General features: G+C 41.1%; 1 protein-coding gene across 2 annotated transcripts in view; it reads left to right on the forward strand.

Moving 5' to 3' along the window:
- SEPSECS (Sep (O-phosphoserine) tRNA:Sec (selenocysteine) tRNA synthase) overlaps positions 1–22,128 on the forward strand; it is a 61,732-nt gene that overhangs the window by 20,824 nt on the left and 18,780 nt on the right. The window contains exons 6-11 of one of the 2 annotated variants that reach the window (XM_067562562.1): positions 474–576; positions 4,350–4,479; positions 4,595–4,686; positions 15,525–15,618; positions 16,335–16,425; positions 17,856–19,675. In XM_067562562.1, coding sequence (XP_067418663.1) covers positions 474–576; positions 4,350–4,479; positions 4,595–4,686; positions 15,525–15,618; positions 16,335–16,425; positions 17,856–18,111 — 766 coding nt within the window. In that variant the 3' untranslated portion in view covers positions 18,112–19,675. Of the gene's footprint in view, positions 1–473; positions 577–4,349; positions 4,480–4,594; positions 4,687–15,524; positions 15,619–16,334; positions 16,426–17,855; positions 19,676–22,128 lie in introns of those variants that run through there. The other variant, XM_067562563.1, reaches the window with a different exon arrangement.

A 22,128-nucleotide genomic window follows, 5' to 3' on the forward strand; every position in this document is an offset into this window, starting at 1 on the left:
AAACCCTTCCATTTAACTATAAGGTCACAACTGTAATATTAAGGTATGTCTACTTTCAGCTGGGAGCATGCCTCCCAGCCTGGGTAGACAGAGACATGTTACCTCTCCTTGAGCTAGCAAGCTAAAAATAGCAGTGTGGACATTGCAGCTTGAGCTTAGCCACCTGAGTTCGGACCCTGAACTCGGGCCTCTACTCGAGCAGCTAGTCTGTGCCACTGCCCATGCCACAATGTCCCCACTGCTATTTTTAATGTAGTAGCTCAAGCAAAGCTAGCACATATCTGTCTACCCAGGTTGGGCAGTATACTCCCAGCTTCAGTTCACCCTAATAGAATAGTGAAGAAGATTCCTTTTCCCACAGTTGTCCCCATTTTGACCTTGCATTAACTGGTCCTTAAATGGCCTGACTCATACCATAATTTTACTGTGTTCAGTTCTAAGTGATTATCTAAATTGCACTTTTATGTTTGTAGGCTGGAAGAACTGGCTGTGATTTGTGCTAATTATGACATTCCTCATATTGTCAACAATGCATATGGAGTTCAGTCTTCAAAATGTATGCATCTCATCCAGCAGGTATGAGGCTTGTGTTTCAAATGAGCCTTTTTAAAATTATATATTTATGTTAACCTTTGATAATGCAATTATATGGAACTACAAAATGCACAACACGGGCACATTCTGTCAAATGTTTTCACAGATTTGAGTTTAATCCTAGGCAATTTTGCATGCCTGAGCAGATTCAAAGGACAGAGAGTACTTTTTTAAAGCTGCTTTCCCCACTGCTCACAAAGTCGGTAGGCCAGATTGAGCGTCACCGATCTATACAGAATTGGTCTCCATCAAGCTTTTTAATACAAAACCCCTTTTAGTCTAAAATGAAGGGTTATTTGGGCTCCTCCCAACTTATGGTGGTTAGGGGCTTGAAGCAGCATTCATCAACTCCTGATTACTTTTCACCCTTTAAAATCAGAAGTATACAAAGTAACATTGAAAGAACAGGAAGAAAATTAGTTTTTTTCAAATCACCTGGGATTTTTTAATTGGCAAAAATATGGAAGAGACTTCAGGGTATTCATGGTGCTAAATCAATAAAGTATACATAAATAGTTTGTCAAAGATAATGCACCATGTGAATTTGAGGCTGAGGAGAGGAAAGGTAGGAGAGGGAAGAGTAAGGAAAAGAAGAGTTATGTAAGAGAAAAAAATGAGTTTCAAACTGTTTCTTTCCTCAAATGCCAAACGGTATGTGGCCCTTTTAGTTACTTCTGATTCTTTTTCTCATGTAAAAATTAAGCTGGAGGCTGTTCAGTATTCCAGATGTCATTTTTATATAAGAAAATGAGTTAAAACTGGCAGCTGGGCAAGCAAACTGCTTCTGAAAGTGGGGAAGTTGGGGATGGAACTAAATAGTCCAGATAATCCTTTTTAGAAATGAGGGGGAAGAAGAAATTAACAAATATGTGCTCACTTTTTCTATGCTATCTGGAACATGACACTTTCCCCTATCTTTACTTCATTTTGTAACTCAGAAATACTTTTCATAGCAAAAGGATATGTTTTATAAGTCTTCTTAAAACTACTTCCTAAACTTATTAAAACAATTACATATAAAATAATGGACATACTTGAAGATAAATGAAGACCCCCTTTAAGATGTGAATTATTAACCATATTATTATTGATGCACTTGTGGGTTAACTGAAGGAATGAGACAGGAGTGCAGCAACATCCTACAATACCCACTTCATCCTTGTTAATTGCTATAGCCTGGTCCCATGGAAAGGAACGACTGACCAGCAGTGAAAAAGCTGCTTTGTTATAACCACATATTTTTAAATGCCTGTTTGGTTTTTGGGGGTTGTTTATTAAATGGAAATTGCCTACCATGCAGCATCAGCCAGGAAGCCCTTAAAACTCTTGTATTTTGGTAGTTGCAATCTGCATGTGTTGTTTCATCAACAGCACCTTCAGAAGTGTAGGTTGAACAGACTTCTAAAGTCTTTAGTTATTAACATTCCTTTTACTAGAAGTTTGTGGAAATTGCTTGTTTTAAAGGGACACTGTCAACTTAAACCTTCTTTCTGAGAAATGTTTTACTGATTGTTGTTATAAATAACGTCTAATATGGCTGTAACTGAAAGAGATTAGAGGAGAAGACATATTTCAGCATGTTTAATTTTGTACATCTGACAACACTTTTTATGTCATCAATTCTAATATTTCCTCTTGTGTTTGTTTCTCACACATCAACAGGATAGAGAAAACATTTTACAATCCCTATTTTTCAAAAAATCACAAGAACAGAGAGGGAATGTTAGTTTGAGTCTAGTGTCTAAAACTACCTTTTTATTTTTTAAACTGGACTAGATTTCAGGTTGATGACCCTTTAATAAAATTTTGTTTAATCTTCAAAAGCATTTTTTAAATAAAAAGAACAACATTTGAAGTGAGATTATGGCTACTATGTGCTCTTGAGTGGTAGAAGGCCCTTGGCAAAACACACTTGACACGTAAGGATGGAAAATCAATGTCTGATGTGTTATAATTTACTTGGTATGTTTATTTGTACCTCCATTACAGTGGTTTTGTGAAATGTAGTAGTGAAGCATTTTGATCCTCACCTGGATGGGGCTGTGTAATTGCTGAGTATTATCTGACAGATCATGAGGGTTTTGTATCAGAGAAACTATATTATTATAGGCTAAACTTAACGTCATCAAAATGTTAAGAAATTTAATTTCCTGTTTCATCTCAAATGGAAAAAGTTATTTTTAATTATAATCTTGTCAAGAAATACTGAAAAGCACAATTACATGCATTAGTGTATTGGGCTGTGCATTTCTTTCTGGCTTGTTGCTATATTTCTTATGATATATTTTTAAACATTTGATTGAAGTCATTATTTCAGAGTTTGTTAACAAAAGAAATCTATTTTCTTCAGTAGAAATTATATAATTTAGGAAGAATTTAATTTTAGGGTATAGTCAAGAGCCTATGCATTCCATGATAGCAGCAGCAGAATTTGCCAGTGGTATGGGATGTCCTGGAAAACAATTGACCCCGGGGTAGAGAAGAAGAAGTTCGAAGGTCCCAGACAACCATCATCCTCAAGAGATTGGGATGTTGGGGCATTCCATTCTTCATTCCAGTGCAATGATAGATATAGATGGAAGAGGAAACTACATGAAGTTCCCAGGGCACCCACTTACCTCTGTACATACTCAATACTAATAGATCAATGAATGGTTCATAGGTACTATGATGAATGCTGGAAAATAAATGCTTAGAAGGATGGATCCAAGGAACCAAAAAGGAATAGGAAGGTGAGGAGAAAAACAACTGATTTTTTTTGAAGTGTGGGAAGAAAGATCTTGTTCTCAGTCAGCTGCCCCACTTTTCCGTTTCCCCAACTAAATGCAAGTGCTAAACCTCTGGCATTCATCTCCCCACCAAAAAGCTGCCAAGCCCCTTGGCTTCCTCCCTCCCACTCCCCACCCAAACAGCTGTTTAAAAACTAGAAGTGACAATACATTTCTGTACTTTGTACAGATATTAGTATAGGATTTCTCTGAATTCACAGGGTTTGTGCTTTAGAAATCGGTGCCTTGCTGCAGAATTTATATCCTGTGTGTTGGAGAATACACAGTCCTCTGGATATAATGATAGTGTGTTCTCTTGGGGGAACTTGACCCCTTTTGCAGAACTGGAATTACTTGGATCTTTGTATTATAGGCAATTATATAGGTATTATATTGTATCATATAAGATACAACTAACTGAAATCTTGGAAAGGACGGTGTGTGAGTGTTCTCTTACAATCACCCACTGGTTTTAATGAGAATTATGTGTCGGCACTGAGAAAAGACTGTTTTCTCAATTAAACATAGCCACACTAAGCCATTTTTATATTAAAAATATAATTCAAAATTGAGACTTTATTGGGTAAATTTTTGAAATGTTGTGCGTTATTGACTTTTATTGGAATTATACAGTTAAAAATCCATGCAGTACTATAAAAATGTACCACAATGTGTAAGACTTCAACTTAGTTCAGTGTTCCAATTCCTTGCAAAATAGGAATTCATAACTGAATTACAGATGAATGAACCTGTGGTGAACTGTAGCAATGCAACAATGCTCTTAGCAAACACTACTAAAAGAAGGAACTGTAACAATTTTTAATTTTGTTTTAGCTTTGATGTATTTTCTGAGAGTGTTTTATTAATGTAATTCACTGTCTGTTATTTTTAAACATAATACAACAGGATGCTGTCAAATCCTTGCTCCTAAGGTGTATATGGAGGGGTGTGTTTGTTTTATTTTGTGGTGGTTTTTTTTTTCTTTAGGGTGCTCGAGTAGGTAGAATAGATGCTTTCATCCAGAGCTTGGACAAAAATTTTATGGTTCCAGTAGGTGGTGCTATCATTGCTGGCTTCAATGATTCCTTCATCCAGGATATCAGCAAGATGTACCCAGGTAAATAATTTACAGATTGATTCATCTTTGTGAAATAACAACAAAGAACGTGAATAAATGCCTCTCTTTGTACAAATATATGTGTAAGAGGATAATCCGTATGTGATTGCTTCAGGAAGAGCGTCAGCATCTCCTTCCTTAGATGTCCTCATTACGCTACTGTCCCTGGGTGAAAGTGGCTACAGACAGCTACTAAAAGAGAGAAAGGTAAGTTTTTTGGCCAACAACATTTCTTTTTCATTGTAAACACAGTCACATTTCAGCCCAGGAGCATTCACATATGAGTATACACAGTTTGCCTGTTTATCACTGGATCCTAAACTAGAAAATTCTTTACTGTATTTCAGGAACCAGATACATCAATGTTTAAAAATATATGTGACTTCCAAAATAGATCTTTTACTTCTGAAGGCAACAGCAGTGCAAATTCCAGGCTGGTTCTGACTTTGAAAACAAAATTGCTTCAACAATGGATCAATTTTTTAAAATAAAGATTCACATGTTTGGCCTGACTATTTGGCTTCAAAAGCACACAGCTCACAGGAGGAATACTATTTGAAACTTGAAAACAGTTTGTAGTAGAGTTAATGGCAGTGGTTTTGTTTTAGGTTGGACCATCTAATTTCAGGCATTTTACAACTATCAGTAACACATGACCTAAAAGAAAGTTGTGAGGAGTGGATTTTATGTAGGTGTCTGTATCTTCTATTGTTTTATTTTGCATTGATCTGGGATGTGGTGTCTCTTGTCCGTTATCTATTTGCACGTCACCTGGGTGAAATAAATCAGTCTGAATGTCATAGTCTCTCTTGTTCAAATACAATTCCATCTAACACTTTTAGTCACTAGATACACAAATAAATTGGCATACAGTAATTAGCTAGATTTTGACTAATGAACAAAAGAGCTGGAAAGTTTGTGATTTGTTCAAATTGTAAATATAATTAATTAATGAAGACATAGGGTTTACTTGCTGATGTAAGTAATTTTTGTATGTAATCTAGTTACTGTATAGGCTAGTCCTGAACTGTGTGTATCAATTTTTTTTCATGAGAGCCACATTCTACAAACTGAGAACCACCTCATTATAGGTAGAGGGGGTAGCAGTGCCTAAATTTGCCTGAAACTTTTCATTACATGCTTCTGTTTCCGTTGCTTATAACTTTGTCAAACTTAAAGCATTTAGACTGACGTTTTCTCTGTTTGCTCCTTGCCACAAGTTGAATTTTTTTGTTTTGTTTGGGTTCAACAGAAAAAGTTGGCGTTATTTCTGTGAAAAAGTTCAGTAAGTTAATTCCCCCTCAGCCCCCTTAACTGTTTCGTTTAAGATCTGTAGCACTTTCAGGGTTTGAAGCCCAAACTGAAAATTCAGTAGGGGATAATTGGAGTCAGAGATTGCTTTTGCTGTTACTATGAAAATTCATGTGGTAGTCATAAACCTCTGAAAATCCCCATTTGCACATACTCAGTAGAGCTTGTGAGACATTTACTTCTAAAATCTCTGAATATTTAATTTGCACTGAATGTGCTTCCAGCTCCTAATAAACCTCAAGTGAACAGGACAATGGAGATACACTAGTAGTGGCAGCCCTCCTTTTCGCCTAAGAGAAGGTGTGATGAGTGGTAACTAGGAGGTGACAATTAATTCTAATTTCAGCTCTTCCACTGATTGCCTTTAATAATTCTGTGCACTTCATTGTCTTTATTATTTAACAGGACCTTTATAGTCATATTTTAAGAAACAGACAAGTATGATTGTCCTATTTTACAGATGGAGTAACTGAGAGGTGTTACACAAGGTCATGTCTGGCAGAGTTAAGAATTAGAACCCAGATCTCTAACATGGCAGATCAAAGTCTCATCCATTTAGCCACACTTGCCTTTCAGAATGAAAGTTTCAATATATATATCTGGCTATGCTCCAGACTACTAGGCTATAATCCCCTTAACAGCTGGGATTCAAACTCAGGATTCCTGATTTTCAACATTCCTCTGCAGCCTAGCAAATGGTTGTATAAGCCACTGGTGAAGCATGCATCATGTCCCCTCCAGAGGCTGGTCCACAGGATTTCGCAACAGTGGTAGACGTTGCTGTCCGGGAACGCTTGGTTTGAGAATCCCACATGGTCATACTTAGGCATGAGTGGGGTGAGAGAGAGAAGGATTTAGGCAGGGGACTACTGGGCACCTTATCGTTAGGAATTTAGGTGGCAGATCAAAGGATTAGGAATTTTGGGGATCTAAATTGTTATTTTAGGTGCCTACAGTCACAGATATCTAAATCCTTTTCTGGATCTAGCTCCTTTGTGTGCTTGAATTATATGATGGTCTTTAATTACATGATCATATACTATTGTTCTATAGGATCCCTGTCTCATTCAGTGCCCCAGATGGGCAGTGAATGATATCGAGGTTTGCACAAAGAGAGATGTGTTCTTTAGGGCTTTCATCTGGGATTCAAAAAGAGCTAGGTTCTGTTTCGGACTCAGCCACAGACTTCCTTTGTGTTGTTGGCCAAGATGTGATGTAGTGCATTCACTGAAGGGGGCCTATCTAAGTTTGCTTAGGTACCCTTGATTCTTCCATTTCCTAAATTCTGAATGTTTGTCTTTGCCACCTTAATATTTTTAACATTTTTTTTTGTATGTAATTATGTCGACAGAAATTGTGTGTAACTTACCTAAGCTTAAAATAGATAGATATCTTTTATTTCTTTTATTGCATCTGTTCCATTCCTTTATTTAGAATAGACCCAAAGGTATTCAAACTGATCAGCAGACCACTTGCTGATGGTTTGTGGAGATCTGGCAGGTCACATGGTCCTGGATCCTACTACTTTGTTTTCAGTTGTTGCTACAGGAATCCAAAATCTTTCTTGTAAAGTTTGATGTGTGGAGGAGGAGGAAGAGGCAGCCTAGCTGAACATATGCAGTTGCTATAATTATCACAGGAATGTTGCAGTTGTGAATAAGATTAAGAGTGGGAACCGGAGACGGGAGGCAATCTAGGCAATTAATGTTTGAAGACCTGTGGTGTATGGAATGCTTAAAAAATGTGTTACCTTTGAAATAAATTGTGTAATGTTTTTGTATTATGAATATTTGTATATATTTTCAGAAATGATGCATGTTTGCATCAAAAGTAAATCAACTTGCTTTTCCTTCCGCCCATTCCCTTAAATAATCTTAAACAAATTAATTATGTCTTTCTATAAAGTTGGTTTTGTTGTCAGCTTTGTTGTCACAAATAATATGGTAATTTTTAGCAAATAAAATGCCTTACTGGATAGCTGTATATTTCAAAAGCAATCACATTATTTTCCTGGAACTAGGATTCTAAAGTGAATAAAACAGTAGATATTTACAACTTCATTCAATAGGCAAATCTTTTTATTCAAAATGTGGCTATACTCTATAAACATACTTTATGTATGGTGTAAATGTTTCTTTTATTGGATTTGTGGTAGAAATAAGAACCTTTTTTGTTTAAATGTGCTTGCTTCTGAACTGTAAAAATCTAATAGTGATAGTTTATTGACTATGCTCTGGGAAGGCAGAGGCAGAGCTATTATGCTCTCAGCAGGAGCTATTTATAGCTTGACAGTGAGTACTTCTTTCTATATTGGTGCAGCCTACATCTACTCAAAAAATAAGTGAGGCTTTAAAAAAGCTCCAAGTATTTTTTTGGTCTATTCTTAGCTTATCCTTATCCACATCAAATGTTACTTCAGGTTATTTGAGCTCAACTCAAAACGAAGAGCCCAGATTTAAAAAAAAAATAAAAAAATGGGAGAATAATCTCTTGCAACAGAGGGAAGCAAGAACCAGACTACTCAGTTTCTGCCCTTCACTGGGGAGAGCTGTCTCCAGGGGTAAAATGTTATCTGGCAGAGAGAGGAGTGTGTATGGAATGGGTGGGCCCAGAGGTTTACGGCAATATGGCGGGAGTGGTCATGTGACCATGGGTAGACTAGTGAAGGGATCTGAGGATATGTCTACACTACAGTTAAAAACCTATGACTGGCCCGTGCAAGCTGACTTGGGCTCACAGGACTTGGGGTAAGGGGCTGTTTAATTTCCGTGTCAACATTCGGGCACAGGCTAGAGCCTGGGCTCTAGAACTTTGTGAGGTGGAGGATCCCAGAGCTCAGGCTGCAGCCTGAGCCCAAACATCTACACCAGAATTAAACAGCCCCTTAGCCCAACCCTCTTAGCCCAAGTAAGCCTGGGCTAGCCACAGGTGTTTAATTGCAACGTAGACATACCCCAAGAGTGCAAGTGCCTCATAAACCTACGTGACAGGTTGATGTCTATTTAAGGGACAAAAACAGTGAGTGTGTCTGGGGAGGAAGAACTGATCACAAGCACCTTCTTTACCACTGTTCGGCTGTCTCCAGAGAGGGAACAAAAGCAGTTTTTTCTTTCTAGACTCTTCTAGCCCTGTCACTTCCATCATCACACTTAAGACCTGGTGACACATGTTGATTAATGCATTTTATATTAGTTGGCCCAGAGACCGTCTCTTACTATGTGTTTACAGGTTGCCTAACACAATGTTTTGTTTTAGGGTTTTAAAATCAAACTGGAATGCCAGACAAAGTGCAATAAATTTTCATATAACAGCATTTACCTCAATAGCTAGCTAAAGTTTTGTGGTACAGTGTTTCACATTTTCATTCACTCTTTCCTCTAGCAATTTTGCTGACATTTACTGTGTAAGTAGTTCAATGCACCTTTTAGTATAATAAGTCTTTTAAAAACTGAGTTATAGTGCCTACCACATAGAAAATCAATTGTATTCAGCTACATTTCTTTTAAGTATGAACTCATTGTATATATTTGCTTGGGGTACTTATACATTTTCCATGCAGCAGAAAAAGATTTTATAATAGAGGTCAACTATAGATTTGACACTCCCCCCCCCCCCCCCCAAAAAAAAAAAAAAAAAAAGGTTGTCAAATCTGAAAAGCCATTAATTTATTGTACGGTGAACTGCTTAGCCTGTGATTTATTCATTGACGATCTAAATGTTGTTAAATGGAAAGTAAAAATTTTAAAATGCAGGGCATGCTATTTTACAAAAACAGGAGAACATTTAAATTTGTATACAGAGGTTTTCAATCAGTTTGATGAAAATGCGTGTACCCAGGTTCTTCTTCAAATGCATGCTCAAGTCCATTCCAATGTAGATGTGCACAGGCTATGCGCACTGTCGTCGGAAGTTTTTGCCTAGTGTTATCTGCCGGATTGGCTCTGGTGCCCCCCTGGAGTGGCGCCCTCACGGTGTGGTATATAGGCAGCTGCCGACCCACCACGCCCCCTCAGTTCCTTCTTTCCGTCGGTGACGGTCATTGGAACGCTGTTTGTCTCTTGCTTCATAAGTGATATGCCACAGTGGTTGTTTTCCTGTAAATAGAGTGTAAATAGTTAATTAAAGTGAACACTTAATGTATGTAGAATCTGTGCCCTGTGGGGCTAGCCTGCTCGGGGCCCCAAGGGCATGCCTTAATCCCAGGACTTCAAACAGTGTGCGACTTGCCTAAAGAATATACTGGTAAGGGACCCACACGACAGCTGCCTGAAGTGCCTGGGAGAGGGACATGTCCTGGTGAAGTGGCGGATTTGTAAGAACTTCAAGCCAAGGACGAAAAAAGATAGGGACAGGAGGCTAAAATTCCTCTTAATGGAGGCTGCACTTCGCCCCACATTGGAGTGACAACCAGTCCTGGCACCGAGCATCTTCTCAGTTAGGAGCATCCTGGCCTCAGTCAGAGAGCCTCAGCAGAGCCGGACATCGGCACCGATGACCATCCAAAGTGGCATACTGAGGGGGGGACCAGCTCCCAGGTGCCAATGTGTGGGCGGTGCTGGGCCAGCCCTGCATGATGCAAAGGGGATGGGGGCGCAGGAGGCTCTGAGCATGCCCCTATGCATCGTGAAGGGCTGGCCTGGTGCTCACCCCACTCCCCCGACTGGGGAGTGAGGCCGCCCCGTCTGAGCCAGCGCCAGGCTGTGGGGCTGCAGCAGGAGAGGTGAGCATCGTGCAGTGAGTAAGTGTGGGGGAGAGGGGGCAACGGAGCCAAGCCTGCATTTGCACTGCCCCTGGCCTCACCCCTGCTCCCCCGGTACAGAACTCCCCTCTCCCTTGGGCAGCTGGGGGGCAGTGCTGGGACTCCTCTTGCCCTGCACGGGGGAGGGGAGGAATGAGGCCCCGGGGGGGGGAGAAATCCAGGTTTGGTCCTCGGGCTCCAGAGACGCACAATACACCACTGACCATCCAGCACTGTAACAGTTCCCTGGTGCCCAGAAAATTGGTACCATTGGTGCGGCACTGCTCCCCATCGCTGGTGCCGAAGAAGATGAAGAAGTCTGACTGGGGATGTTCCCCAATGAAGAACAACACGGAGAGAATGAGATCCATGCCAGACCACTCTGACAGCTGTCAGCCAGATGGCACTGTTGACTCTGGCCCCAGAGAGGGAACCATTGAGTCTGGTATGCATGGACTCCCCGCTAAGGATGAGCCATGAAAGAGATTTGACCCTGGCAGCACCATCGATGCCAGAGATGTATGAGGCAGCAAGGAGTCTTTTGACCCTACCGGCACCTCCATTTCCTTCTGGCCGTAGCCTACAAGGGACAGCTCTGGCACCGATATTCTGGGGCCACAGGAAATACCTCCGATTCATCTTGGTCACAACCATTATCAGTTCACGGTGCTACCCTTCAGCCTGTCGACAGCTCCAAGAGTATTTATGAAGTGCATGGCAGTGGTGACAGCTTCCCTCAGGAAAGCAGGAGTGCAGGTTTACCCATACCTGGATGATTGGCTGATCAGGGGCTGCTCCAGGGAACTGGTAGAAAAGCACATAAGACTAGTTCAGCCTACTTACTCGAACCTGAAGCTCCTGATAAACCAGCAGAAGTGAACATTCTCACTAGTGCAGAGAATAGAATTTATAGGGGCAGTCCTCAACTCTACCCGGGCCAGAGGCTCTCTCTGAGAGAGCCTTTTCAGAGCCATCAAAGCCCTCATAAATGGTCTAAGAACCTTTCCCATCACCACAGCAGGAAACTGCCTTAGGCTTCTGGGTCACATGGCCTCTTGTACCTATGTGGTACAGCATGCTCGACTCAGACTGAGACCCTCCAATCCTGGCTGGCGTCGGTATATGCAACATACAATCCCACTGGCAGAGATCCTCGCCTTGCAATGGCCACTGTACATGACATAGTGTGCGAGGTCATTTACGAGGCCAGTTCCTTCGATGTCTCTGGTCACTGATGCCTCAGATATGAGATGGGAAGCCCACTTGTGGCTACTCAGAGCCTATGGTCATCAGACGAACTGACCCTTCACATTAACGTCAGAGAGTTGAGAATAGTATGCTTAGTGTGCCAGGCATTTTGATCCCACCTGCAGAGCAAATGTATCTCTGTGCTTATGGACAACACTACGGCAATGTTCTATATAAACAAACAGGGTGGAGCTTGCTCCTCCCCCTTATGCTGGGAGGCGTTGAGTCTGTGGGATTACTGCATAGCTCAGTCCATTCACCTGGAGGCATTTTACCTACCTGGCTCACAGAACAAGCTGGCGGACCACTTGAGCAGATCCTTCGTCAACCATCATGAATGGTCCATTCGTCCTGATGACCTGAATGTCATTTTCCAGAAGTGAGAGTTTCCCCAAGTAGACTTGTCTGCAACTAGGCTCAACAGAAAATGTCCCTAGTTCTGCTCATACCTCGGGCACAGCCCAGGATCCCTCTCAGATGCTTTTCTCCTTCCCTGGGGAGGAATCTGCTTTATATCTTCCCTCCCATGGCCCTGATCAACAGGGTGCTGCTAAAGGTCAGGAGGGACAAAGCGAGGATGATCCCTGTAGCCCGGACATGGCCGTGACAACATTAGTTCTCTACCTTCCTGCACCTGTCAGCGGATAAGCTTATCAGCCTCCTAATGCTCCTGGACCGGATCTCACAGGAGCATGGCCACCTGCTCCGCTTGAACCTCATGTCTCTGTATCTGACGGCATGGAAGCTTTGTGGTTGAGTGAGGCAGAGCAAGGCTGCTTGGCGCTTGTGCGGACTAACATTGTGAGTAGCAGGAAGCCGTCAACCAGGTCAGCGTATCTGATGTTCATTGTGACAAGAAAGTGAATAACAAATGAATATGGTGTTTGTCTTCCATGAGGAACAAGAAAAAGTGCCTGAATAAAGGAACAAATGTTACTTTTAAGTTTCTAAAATGATATTGTAAATAAAGCCCACTGCAAACTGTGCAAGCTGTTGTACTCAAACTATAGAAGTATTCGGTTTGATTTCAAACTGCCACTACAAAGCAGCAATGGTTTGCCACAAGTTTATAGTCCTCCTAACTGCCCAGAGAAGCTTCTTTCAAGTTTTTTTTGCTTTAACTGGACATCTCAAAAGCTTCATGCTAATTTTGTCAGTGAACTTCAAGGTAGCTTGATTCATTTAGGTAGGTGACATGATATTGTTTGTGTGTCTGAGTGAATCCATTCCATGTGATTAAGAGGGTAATTTTCAGTTGATTTCTCTAAGCTGGACACTGCAATTCAGTTAATTGCAGTGGCCCAGGAAAAGCAGGTGTAAAATCTCTGAGGTGCTACCTAAAAAGGTATCTTTAATTTACCAAATATAAATGGTATCAGTCAGAGAGGTACATGTCAGAGGGTTGGATGATGGTCCACTTCCAGAAGATGCTAGTCTGCTGATGGTAGAAAGGAGAATTTTTTATCAGGTCCTGAAATTGATGAGGATGCTGAAGCAATGACCATGAGAAAAAATGATAGGGAGAAGTAGCAAGAGGACAGTTGTACTGAAGTGAATGGTGAACAAAATCTTTGTGGTCAGGAGGAGGAACAAGCTGATACTTGATGACCAGAAATGAGGTTACCCAAACCTGAAACCTGTTTGCCATTGCAAAACAAACAAACAAACACACACAGAGTGCTGATGGGATGTGAAGTGCTGCAAATGACAACTTAGAGGCCATAGGAGGTGTTAGGAAGAGTGGTGTTCTGACTCTTCTCCATGTGTGTTCTGTGCTGAGGTGCAAGGGGAGCATCACTAGTACTGAATTGTTTAGTTGAAGACATGAAGCAACTGTGATGTGCAGGATTTTTTTTTTCCTGCTGTCATGATGTCGCATATTCATTATCCAGGATAGCTAGGCAATTCACATAGGCATCTCTGCTTTTGTGATCCTTTTCAATAAAGGAACTGTCTGATAAAATGACATCTGAACTTTTGACACCCATCTATGATGTTTAGAAAGCATGAGCAACAGCTGCAGCTACTTGTCCCAGAAAGAGGACAGGAAGGGGAACTATTTTCATGGCATTACCGACTGTGGAGGAGAATATAGCGTGTGGCTACATTCATACCCATACCAATGGTCTCTTGCTTAATGTAAAGGCAGACCAATTGTTGACCTATTGTCCTTCTTATGCAGAAAAAGAGGAATGAACAGTTGGCAGTTGCCAAACTGCACTTTTTCCTACACTAACGCTGTTCCAGATTAAAACAGTGCAAGTAGCAGTTTGGCATGATTTGACCATCAGTGAAGGTAAAACAGTGTTCACCTCACCCCCCAACTGTTTTACCTTTAAACCGATCAAAAAGCAAAGATTTGCATCTGATCTGATTGGTTAAGAGTTAATATTGTAACAGTTTTTTGTATTCAAATATGTGATGCTAAACAGTAGAAATATTCTGATTCATCACACAACTGTTTCAGCTAGTCAGAAACAAGAATATTTCCTTATCAGATATTAATGGGAACAAAATATGCACACCTCTGAAATGTAGTTTTTAGTTGTATTGGGAATCTACAAAAGATGGATGAAAGGAATGCTAATTCCTCTTTATTTTTCGGCATCATGCAGGGTTACATTTTTGAAGTGACTATTTATTAATAGAATTTGTTCTCAAAGATATCATCATGTTTCACCAAAGGTTCAGCTTCTTATATCATGAATATTACAGCTATAGTCCTCTCTGCTATTCTTGGATATGAAAGATGCTGTGGGACTTTTCTAAGAGTAGAAATTTGTCATGCCATAATGGGCCAAAATTTCCCTCTTGTCTTCCCACCACATCTGGTTGACCTCCAGAGCTATGCACTAGTTGGTTGCCATCCTCAATTCAGTGGTGCTATATGTTATGTACATTTGAAATGCTTTGGGCTCCTTCAGGATGAAGGACACTAAATAAATGTTAAATATTGTGTTCGCCAAGAAATATAAAATATACATTGAGGAATGATATCTTGATTTTCTTGCTGTGTTGTTTTCACTGGGCCAGTTTGTCCTCTGCCCCGGTAAAAGACCATAAAAAAAGGCTTTGCATCTGGCCATTTCTTCAAGGATTTCCTCGTGGCAATCCCCCCACAGCATTTTGTTGTGGGGGACAGGGTATGCCAAGCTATGGTAAAGCTCTTGCCTGAAAGCACAGCGGCCTGGCTGCAACCCTGTATTGGCTTGGCTTTGGCAACACTGCCCTAATGCACTGGCTTCCTGGCAGCCATGCCCTGTGGTGGTAAATAGCTGAGGCCAGAGGTGGTGTGGGAGTACGTGGTCTGTTATGTTTGGCGATGCAGCCTCTATCACAACAAGGCCAACCTGCCCCTTCCCACAGCAGGATCCAGGGAAGGGCCTTGCTGCAACAATCTCCTCAAGGGAGGATTACCTTTTCTGTGTAAATTCTACAGCGCCTGAGAGGGATTGATAGGAATCCTGAGCACAGGTGCTGGCCCACATGGAATTGCTGCATCAGGTCAGGAGGGAAGGCAGGTAACTGGCACCCCTCTGTGTACGGGGAGAGATCTACAAAAGAAGGTGCTTCCATGCACAGCTGAAGGGCAGACTGACACATTGACTCTCATAAATTGCCGAAGCTTAATACATATGAACTGGGGAATCACATGGATACTTTAAGATATATTCTAGAGACAACTTTCTGAAATTGATATTAACTACTCAACAAAGAAAATTAGTTGAAAATTACTTTCTTTTTCCAGGAAATGTTTACCTATCTTTCAAGTGAGTTGAGGAAGCTAGCAGAAGTCTACAATGAGAGGCTGTTGAACACATCACACAACCCTATTTCCTTAGGTAATTACCATTCACTATTGAAATAAGCCAACACTTCTGATATCTTCTATATTTTTAATAATTTGCAAGCACGAGATAGGTTTGCATACAGTGGGCTTGCATATGATTCACTCCTCCATTCCATTTCTTATGCTAGTGTGAGACCATTGAAATCAATGGTATTCCTCAGCCTAAGAGTGGAGTAGTGCCGTAGTGACTCAGGCTCTGTATTTATATACATAATTGCTTCTGATGAAGCAATTCTTCTGCTTAGTTTAATCATGACAGTAAAAAGACTGACATGATAGCATTTAATACTATATTATAAATAGTTTCAATTTATTTATTTTTATACTGTTTAATAGTTATTTCAGTTTAATAGGTATTTCAACCACAACTGGTTGGTGCTGAACCTCAGTAAAATAGACTATTAGTGAGTCTCTTTATTTACTTAGGTTTTTCATTGTAAGCAATAACTCTGCTGAATATGGAAAATGGGAACTTCTCCTCCACACTGTATCTCAGCTGTATGAATAGTCTAATCAAATAAGGAATGGATATATTTAGTAGAAAACTGAAAAGAATTAAATATAATTGTAAGAAAGTTCATCTTAGTTGTATTCTAATCCACATACTTAGCCAGGTCACCGTTGTTAGATAAAACTTATCAGTGGTTCATTTCTGGTAAAAGAGGAGCTTTATTATAGTTGTTATAACACAGCTATTTATGTCTTCAGCTATGTCCCTAGAGACCCTATATGAACACAGTGACATGGCTGTCACTCAGCTTGGATCTATGCTTTTCACAAGACAAGTTTCAGGAGCAAGGTGAGCATCTGAGGTATTTTAAATGTTTCTCATATTCAGTGAAACTTACTGTGCTGTGATGGTTCTTAGAACTTTACAAACTAACTGAGGTATAATGTGTACATATGTATCTCTAGTACAAATCTGAGTCTGATTGTAAAGAGTCAGTGATACATCATTCATTCTGCTGCTGTCAGCCTTTACTGTCCTTTAGTTAAATTTTCCCACAAGCATTCTCATGCCTTCTCCCATGCTGCTGCTTACACATATGAGGAACTCCCTAACTACATAATGTCTGTCCAATCTCTCCTTAAAACTTACCTCTGTCAGGATGCCTGCAAAACACTGAATGCTAGTTAGGCAATTGGTGTGCTATGACCACTGATTACTATGCTAATTACCATGTTACCTTGTACTATCCCCATCTGTTTGCTGTAGCACCTGTTCCCACTAATCTTAAGATTGTGAAGAATTAGGGGGCCAAGGACATTGTTTTGTTATGTTAACAGTAATGCTTAGCACAATGTCCTGATCCCTAATTGGGGTCTTCTAAGTGTGCCAACACAATACAAATGAGTAATAATGTGTCTTTCAGTAGTTGTGGAAGCCATTACTGTACTTTATAAAGACCGAGGTTTGTATTTTATAGGAATATTTAACATGGCTTCAGCTGTATTTAAAAAAAAATCATCTTTGTGCCAAACACCTGGGAAATATATTAATAAACTTTAATGTTGTTCGTTGCTTTTTGTAGTTTGAAAGAAAATTCCACCTTCCAGAACTAACTCGGTTAAAGAGGGTTCCACAGCTTGAGCCAATGCTGGTGGAAAAATTTTACTGCTAGAAATACCAGTACATGGCAAGGGAAATGCAGGCCATATCATTTTTAATTATTTCAATTTAAACCTTTTAGAAGAGGAGGATGATCTAAAACTTGTTTTGGTAGAATTCCTTCATCTGAATATTGTTGCTGTTGTACTAGCTTCTGCTACAGAGTTAATGTCACTTTCTCTAGCAGAGCTGAGTATTTTCACATCAGAAGACATGCTTCATTAGCTTGGATTATTCCGCTTCCAACACAGATAAACTACAGTAAATCTGTATGTACTGCAGTTAGATTTGGTGGGGTTTTTTGTTTTGCCTGATGATTACTTTCATTTGTCCTGCTATTACAGTCCTCTTTGGATAGACTTGGCTCAACAGATACCATCTTTGAAAAGTTCAGGGTTTCATCAAGTTCAAAGGTTCCAGTCCTATTTGTACCCATGCTTGTGTAGTTCTTAATTTTAAAGTTCTTTAATAATGGGTTCAGATCAGGTACTTTTACATGAACTTATTTATAATTTACAGGTGGTTTTATGTATAGAAATGCTTGTAAGTTATTTCAGAATACTGCACTTCCTGTAAATAGCCCTGAGTTTTTTTAATTTAATTGTGATTGTTTGTTTCAGAGTGGTTCCCCTTGGGTCTTTGCAAACAGTGAATGACCACACTTTCAAAGGCTTTATGTCACATACAAATAACTATCCCTGTGCTTACCTCAATGCTGCTTCAGCAATTGGAATGAAAAAGCAAGATGTAGACCTGTTCCTAAAAAAACTGGATAAGTGTATGAAAACTTTTAGAAAAGAAAAGAGCAATAGAAAAGATGTGTCTGAAATGGGTAACTGTAATAAAGATACAGGTGTGGGAGAGACTGAAGACTAGAACAAGATGTAGATTTTGGAACATAAAAAGTTTTGGGTTTCTTTTTTTTGCTTGGAATGTGTGAAGTTTGTATCCAATTTACATTGTGGAATATGCAATACAGGGAATGGAAATTTTAACCCTCATTTAAATAAAACTTGGATGAAATTCAAATTTAAAAAAATTATTGGGTGACATTCACCTCCGTGCAGAGGACAAGCCACAAGGCTTTTACACCACTTAAAATCCACTTAAATATACAAAAGAGGGCTTCAATGGTCTGGAGGCCTTAAGCTGGGTCTTTGTCTAGAAGTAAATTTGCCCCATTGTGATTGGAGTTGGGCAAAGAACTACCCTTCTACTCTGCCAGTGCCACCAGCCTTGATGCCCCATTAGTCTGTTTCTTCCAAACGGCTTTTTCCCCCAACACTAATCTCTATGCCTGGAATGCCCTACAAGGCCTACCCTCTCTGCAGTCAGATCTGTTCTTCCGACTCACTTTGAAGACTCAGCAAATGCCCTCATGAAGCAAGACAATTTAATTTTTTTTTAAAAAAAAACAAACCTTGTACCATCATGATCTGCCCTTGCCCTGCTACTCTTGTTCCTCCTCACCCCACTGTTTGTCACTTTCACTTGCTATGTCACTGTCATTTGTTACATCATGTCACATTTTAATTTAGACTGTAAGCTCTTGAGGCCACATACTGTGGGTATAAGATATGGTAAGTAACACAAAATGAAATTGGATTTCAATAAACCAAATGCCAGTGATTTTAAAAAAATAAATAGAAAACAATTACCAAATCTTTGTGTTGGTTGCTTACAATGCGGAGCTAATTCTATACAAAAGATACATGAGCCAAATTATTAAACAGAATGCTTTTCATAAAGGAATATTATAAAGTCATTGACCACTATCTGCCAGTATTTAAAATAAAATAAGTAATGTACATTCTAATGATGCTTCGGTTACTAACCGTCTTTCCACATTTCCCTTGTAATAACCAATTATTTACAAGACTATGCCTCAAGACTATGAGAGTAGCCTCTGGAAGTGGGCAGAGTTTCATAGCACGGCTGCTAGAAGGGGTGATAGAATAGAGACAGCTCTGTTTGCAGGCAGGGTGAGAGGGAAAGGGTGACAATGGCTGCCTTCCATGAAAATTTTATAGTGAGATTGTATGGGAAAGGGGAAGCTCCTTTACCACACCAGCCACAAAGTTCACAGGAGGGCAGGGGTGAACTGACTTTTGGCCTGATGATCACATGGTGAACTTGAGCAACTGCACTCTTAACAAAATGGAAGAAGTTAGGCCAGGGGGCCTCCCACAGCTCCTCAAAGACAACCAAATTAAGTGGCTGAGGGAGTGGTTCTAAGGGCAAAAGGGGGCCAGTGCAATTTCGTCTCAGGGTGTGCGAGATGCAGTGCTTTAGTTGTGCTTTACCATATAATAAATTGTGCTAATTAGATGTTCCTGAATGTTTGACATGTCATAAATTGTGTACTAAGATTGCCTGTAATGTCTTACTTTAAATGATCTGGGGCAAAAATACATATAATAAACTTTTTAATATGTTTGTATTTGCAGCATTGCATATTTTTTGTCATCTAGTTTGGAAATCTCATTTTAGAGGCTCAAGCAAATTGTTTAAGTGCTTGTCCACATATGTTGCACTGTTGATGCGCATCATGTCCGTTGGGGGCCAACCTTAAACCCTGAGTTTCCAAAGTGTGGAGGGTGATCCCAACCACCCAGTTTCTTACATCTGTGCCTGTGAGTTGGAACGTGCAATGTCTCAACATGCTCACTGTGTGGTCTGTCCATTGTATTGTAAATAGATAGATAGTTAGCAGATAATGTTAGTTTTAGAGGTCTTGAGAGCATTTCCTTTCATCTTAAGAAGAAGAAATCTGTTTTTTCTTTTGCCTGGGATGCTTCCCTGTTAGTGGGACCTGTCATTATGGCTGAACATAAGGCAAGGCAGTCATGCCTCTTACTGATGCTTATTGTGTCTGGGTAAGGGGCACAGAACTGGCGTGCCATTTGTAAATCTTTCTCAAAGAGAACCCAAAGAGATAGTACATCTGGAGAGGTCACCACATCTGTCGTCAGACCCTGGGCCAAAATTCCAGAGCACTGATTCTCAAAAAGTGTGCCTGTTGGCGCTCTGCTTGAGGATCTGAAGCAACCACTTCTAAAGATTCATCCTTAACTGGTAAAAAACCTCAAGGGACAAGGGGACAAAAGACAGGAGATCCAGGTCTCCTTCACGGGAGACCTTCCTTGAGAAACCAGATACCCCTTCCTGAGGCATTATGAGGGGATATCTCAAAGCCCACGTATTCATGCATCATTCACTTTGCCTCCAGACTGGTTTCCTTGGTACCTCAGAAAACTCTGTTATTGACTTCTCGGTACCAAAGCCCTTGCTACTGACACCTTCCATTCACTTGCCTGTGGTGATGGGATACTCAGTACTAAAATTCTGAATGGTATCAAGAGACCTTATGGTCTCTTCTATATTGGAAGAATATCAGTCACTGCTATTATTGATACTGAAGGTATCTCACCCCAGTACCAACTACACCAGTTCTGAATACATCAGTAATATCAGAGTAGAGCCTGGGAGTGTTCACAGCACTCCAGATGGAATGACTCCACCTCTGCAGTACTCCTCTTCCTCAAGCTCTGATAATAAGGGGGAGGTGTCGCCATTTCATTCCCTGGAGCCTGGATTATTCAGGACAGTATACACCAGAGAAGAGTCTAGAGTTCATTTTTATTACATCAGACAAGAGATTTTAAAAGGGCATTATACCCTGGTAGCTTTCCCCCTTCCTATCCCCCCCCCCCCCCCCCCCCCCCCCGGCCATCTATTCTGTAGGCCTGACAGTACCCTAAAAGGCCAGTCTGTATCCCAGTCCAGGTCTAGATTCCTTTCCCCACCACTTCACAGAGGTGCATTACAGTCAGTTCAGACTGCAGTGCTGCCATCTGAACTGAGTGGTCAGAGCTCTGAGGAGGATTTGCAGGTGGAGGACCATCCCATACAAGCACCCATCTCATCATCATTTCCTGATGAGTCTTTGTACCTGTGACATCTACCTTGCCTCCAGACAACTACAAGACATTCCAGGACTTGCTGCTCAGGATGGCTGATACCAGTGGAAGCTGTCCAGGAGAAGATGCACAAGCTCTTAGACATCTTTCACACCTCAGTGCCTGGATGTCTTAAAATGATCATCAATGAAGGTGTCATGGGGTTCACTCACCACTGGTGGCGCCTCCTCCTGACCCTCCTGGGAATGAGCTCTACCAGGTATTGCACTCTACTCTGGAAGTGTCTTCACCTATCCTGTCTCACCTTGTGGCCCTTCTCACTCCAGGAACTGCAATCTCCTCTTTGTGACTCAGCCCCGTGGCCAGGTCACCACGTGATTTCCTGCTTCTGGGAAGTGGGGGGTGATGTAGTGTAACAAAGTCTTTCCCAGACCAAATCATCCCCAGGCAGTCCACTGTTACCTGCCTGGTATTTCCCTTGTCCCCAGTGACTGGTAGGGGAGCCCAGGTTCACCCTCTACACTGGGTCCAGCTCAGCCAAGGCCTACACTGCTATTCCTTGCTCCTATTCCCCTGAGCTGTCTACCTTCCTCACTTCCCCCGTCTGTGTTTGTCAGCCCCCAAATCCCTTCTCCCAGGGACCAAGTGTGGACTACTCTCTCTAGTCCTGAACACACTTCCCTCCTCTCAGGGAGTGACTGCAGCCTGTCTTCCTGCAGCCTCCTACTGCTCTCAGACCCTGAGCTTTATACAGGCCCCTCCTGTTCCTGCCCAGTTGGGCCTCATTTAATCAACCCCTGCTTCCTAGCTGCTCATCCAGGTGTGGCCTGGGGAGTTAATTGACCTACCTGGCCACCTTAACCCCTTCCAATCCTGTGTGGCCCATCACAGCGGGCTCTTAGAGCCAGGTAACGTATGCTGGCAGATGCATGCTTCTTTGGCACCAATATCCTAAAAGATCAGATTGCTGCTC

The sequence above is a fragment of the Emydura macquarii genome, unplaced genomic scaffold, assembly GCF_026122565.2.
Source record: "Emydura macquarii macquarii isolate MOO-44397 ecotype Brisbane River unplaced genomic scaffold, CSIRO-AGI_Emac_v2 contig_2448, whole genome shotgun sequence".
Classification (NCBI taxonomy): Eukaryota; Metazoa; Chordata; order Testudines; family Chelidae; genus Emydura; species Emydura macquarii.